We start from the raw sequence: 410 nt of genomic DNA, 5'->3' as shown, positions 1-410 counted from the left end.
TTAAAGGTCCCATTGTAGTGGTAGCGGATGAAATCCCCCATCTGGACCTCCCGCAGGCAGATTTTGGGGATGTAGTATCTGTCTATCACCACGTCTTCCAGGGGGCCGGGGTCACCCAGCCCCGGGGCCCCCAGGACGCTGAGGAGGAGGATGAGGGTGCAGGGGGCCATGGCGCTGGGCGGCTGCGGAGAGGCTCAGTGAGGGGAAGGCGCAGAGGTGGGGCCAGCGCCGCCCCCCTTTCCCGGCACAGCTGGAATTTCTGTCCACGTGTACGCGGGCCTGTGCCTTGGCCTCGCCAGCTCCAGCCATGGGCGCCCCACGCCATCGCCGGGTGAATCCTCCGGGGTGAATCCCCCGGACAGCGGCAGTGGGGCCCCACAATGAAAGTGGCAGGGGGGGAAACCCGCCTC

General features: G+C 66.8%; 1 protein-coding gene across 1 annotated transcript in view; it reads right to left on the bottom strand.

Moving 5' to 3' along the window:
- Positions 1–170, bottom strand: part of FKBP10 (FK506 binding protein 10, 65 kDa) — a 4,572-nt gene extending 4,402 nt beyond the window's left edge. Inside the window, 1 exon segment of the mRNA XM_010179667.1 lies at positions 1–170. Within this exon segment, the coding sequence (XP_010177969.1) occupies positions 1–170 (170 nt within the window).
- Between the last annotated feature and the right edge of the window lie 240 nt (positions 171–410).

The sequence above is a fragment of the Mesitornis unicolor genome, unplaced genomic scaffold (assembly GCF_000695765.1).
Source record: "Mesitornis unicolor isolate BGI_N332 unplaced genomic scaffold, ASM69576v1 scaffold30782, whole genome shotgun sequence".
Classification (NCBI taxonomy): Eukaryota; Metazoa; Chordata; class Aves; order Mesitornithiformes; family Mesitornithidae; genus Mesitornis; species Mesitornis unicolor.
The sequence above is the reverse complement of the archived record's forward strand: the minus strand, read 5'-3'. Positions and strand labels throughout refer to the sequence as shown.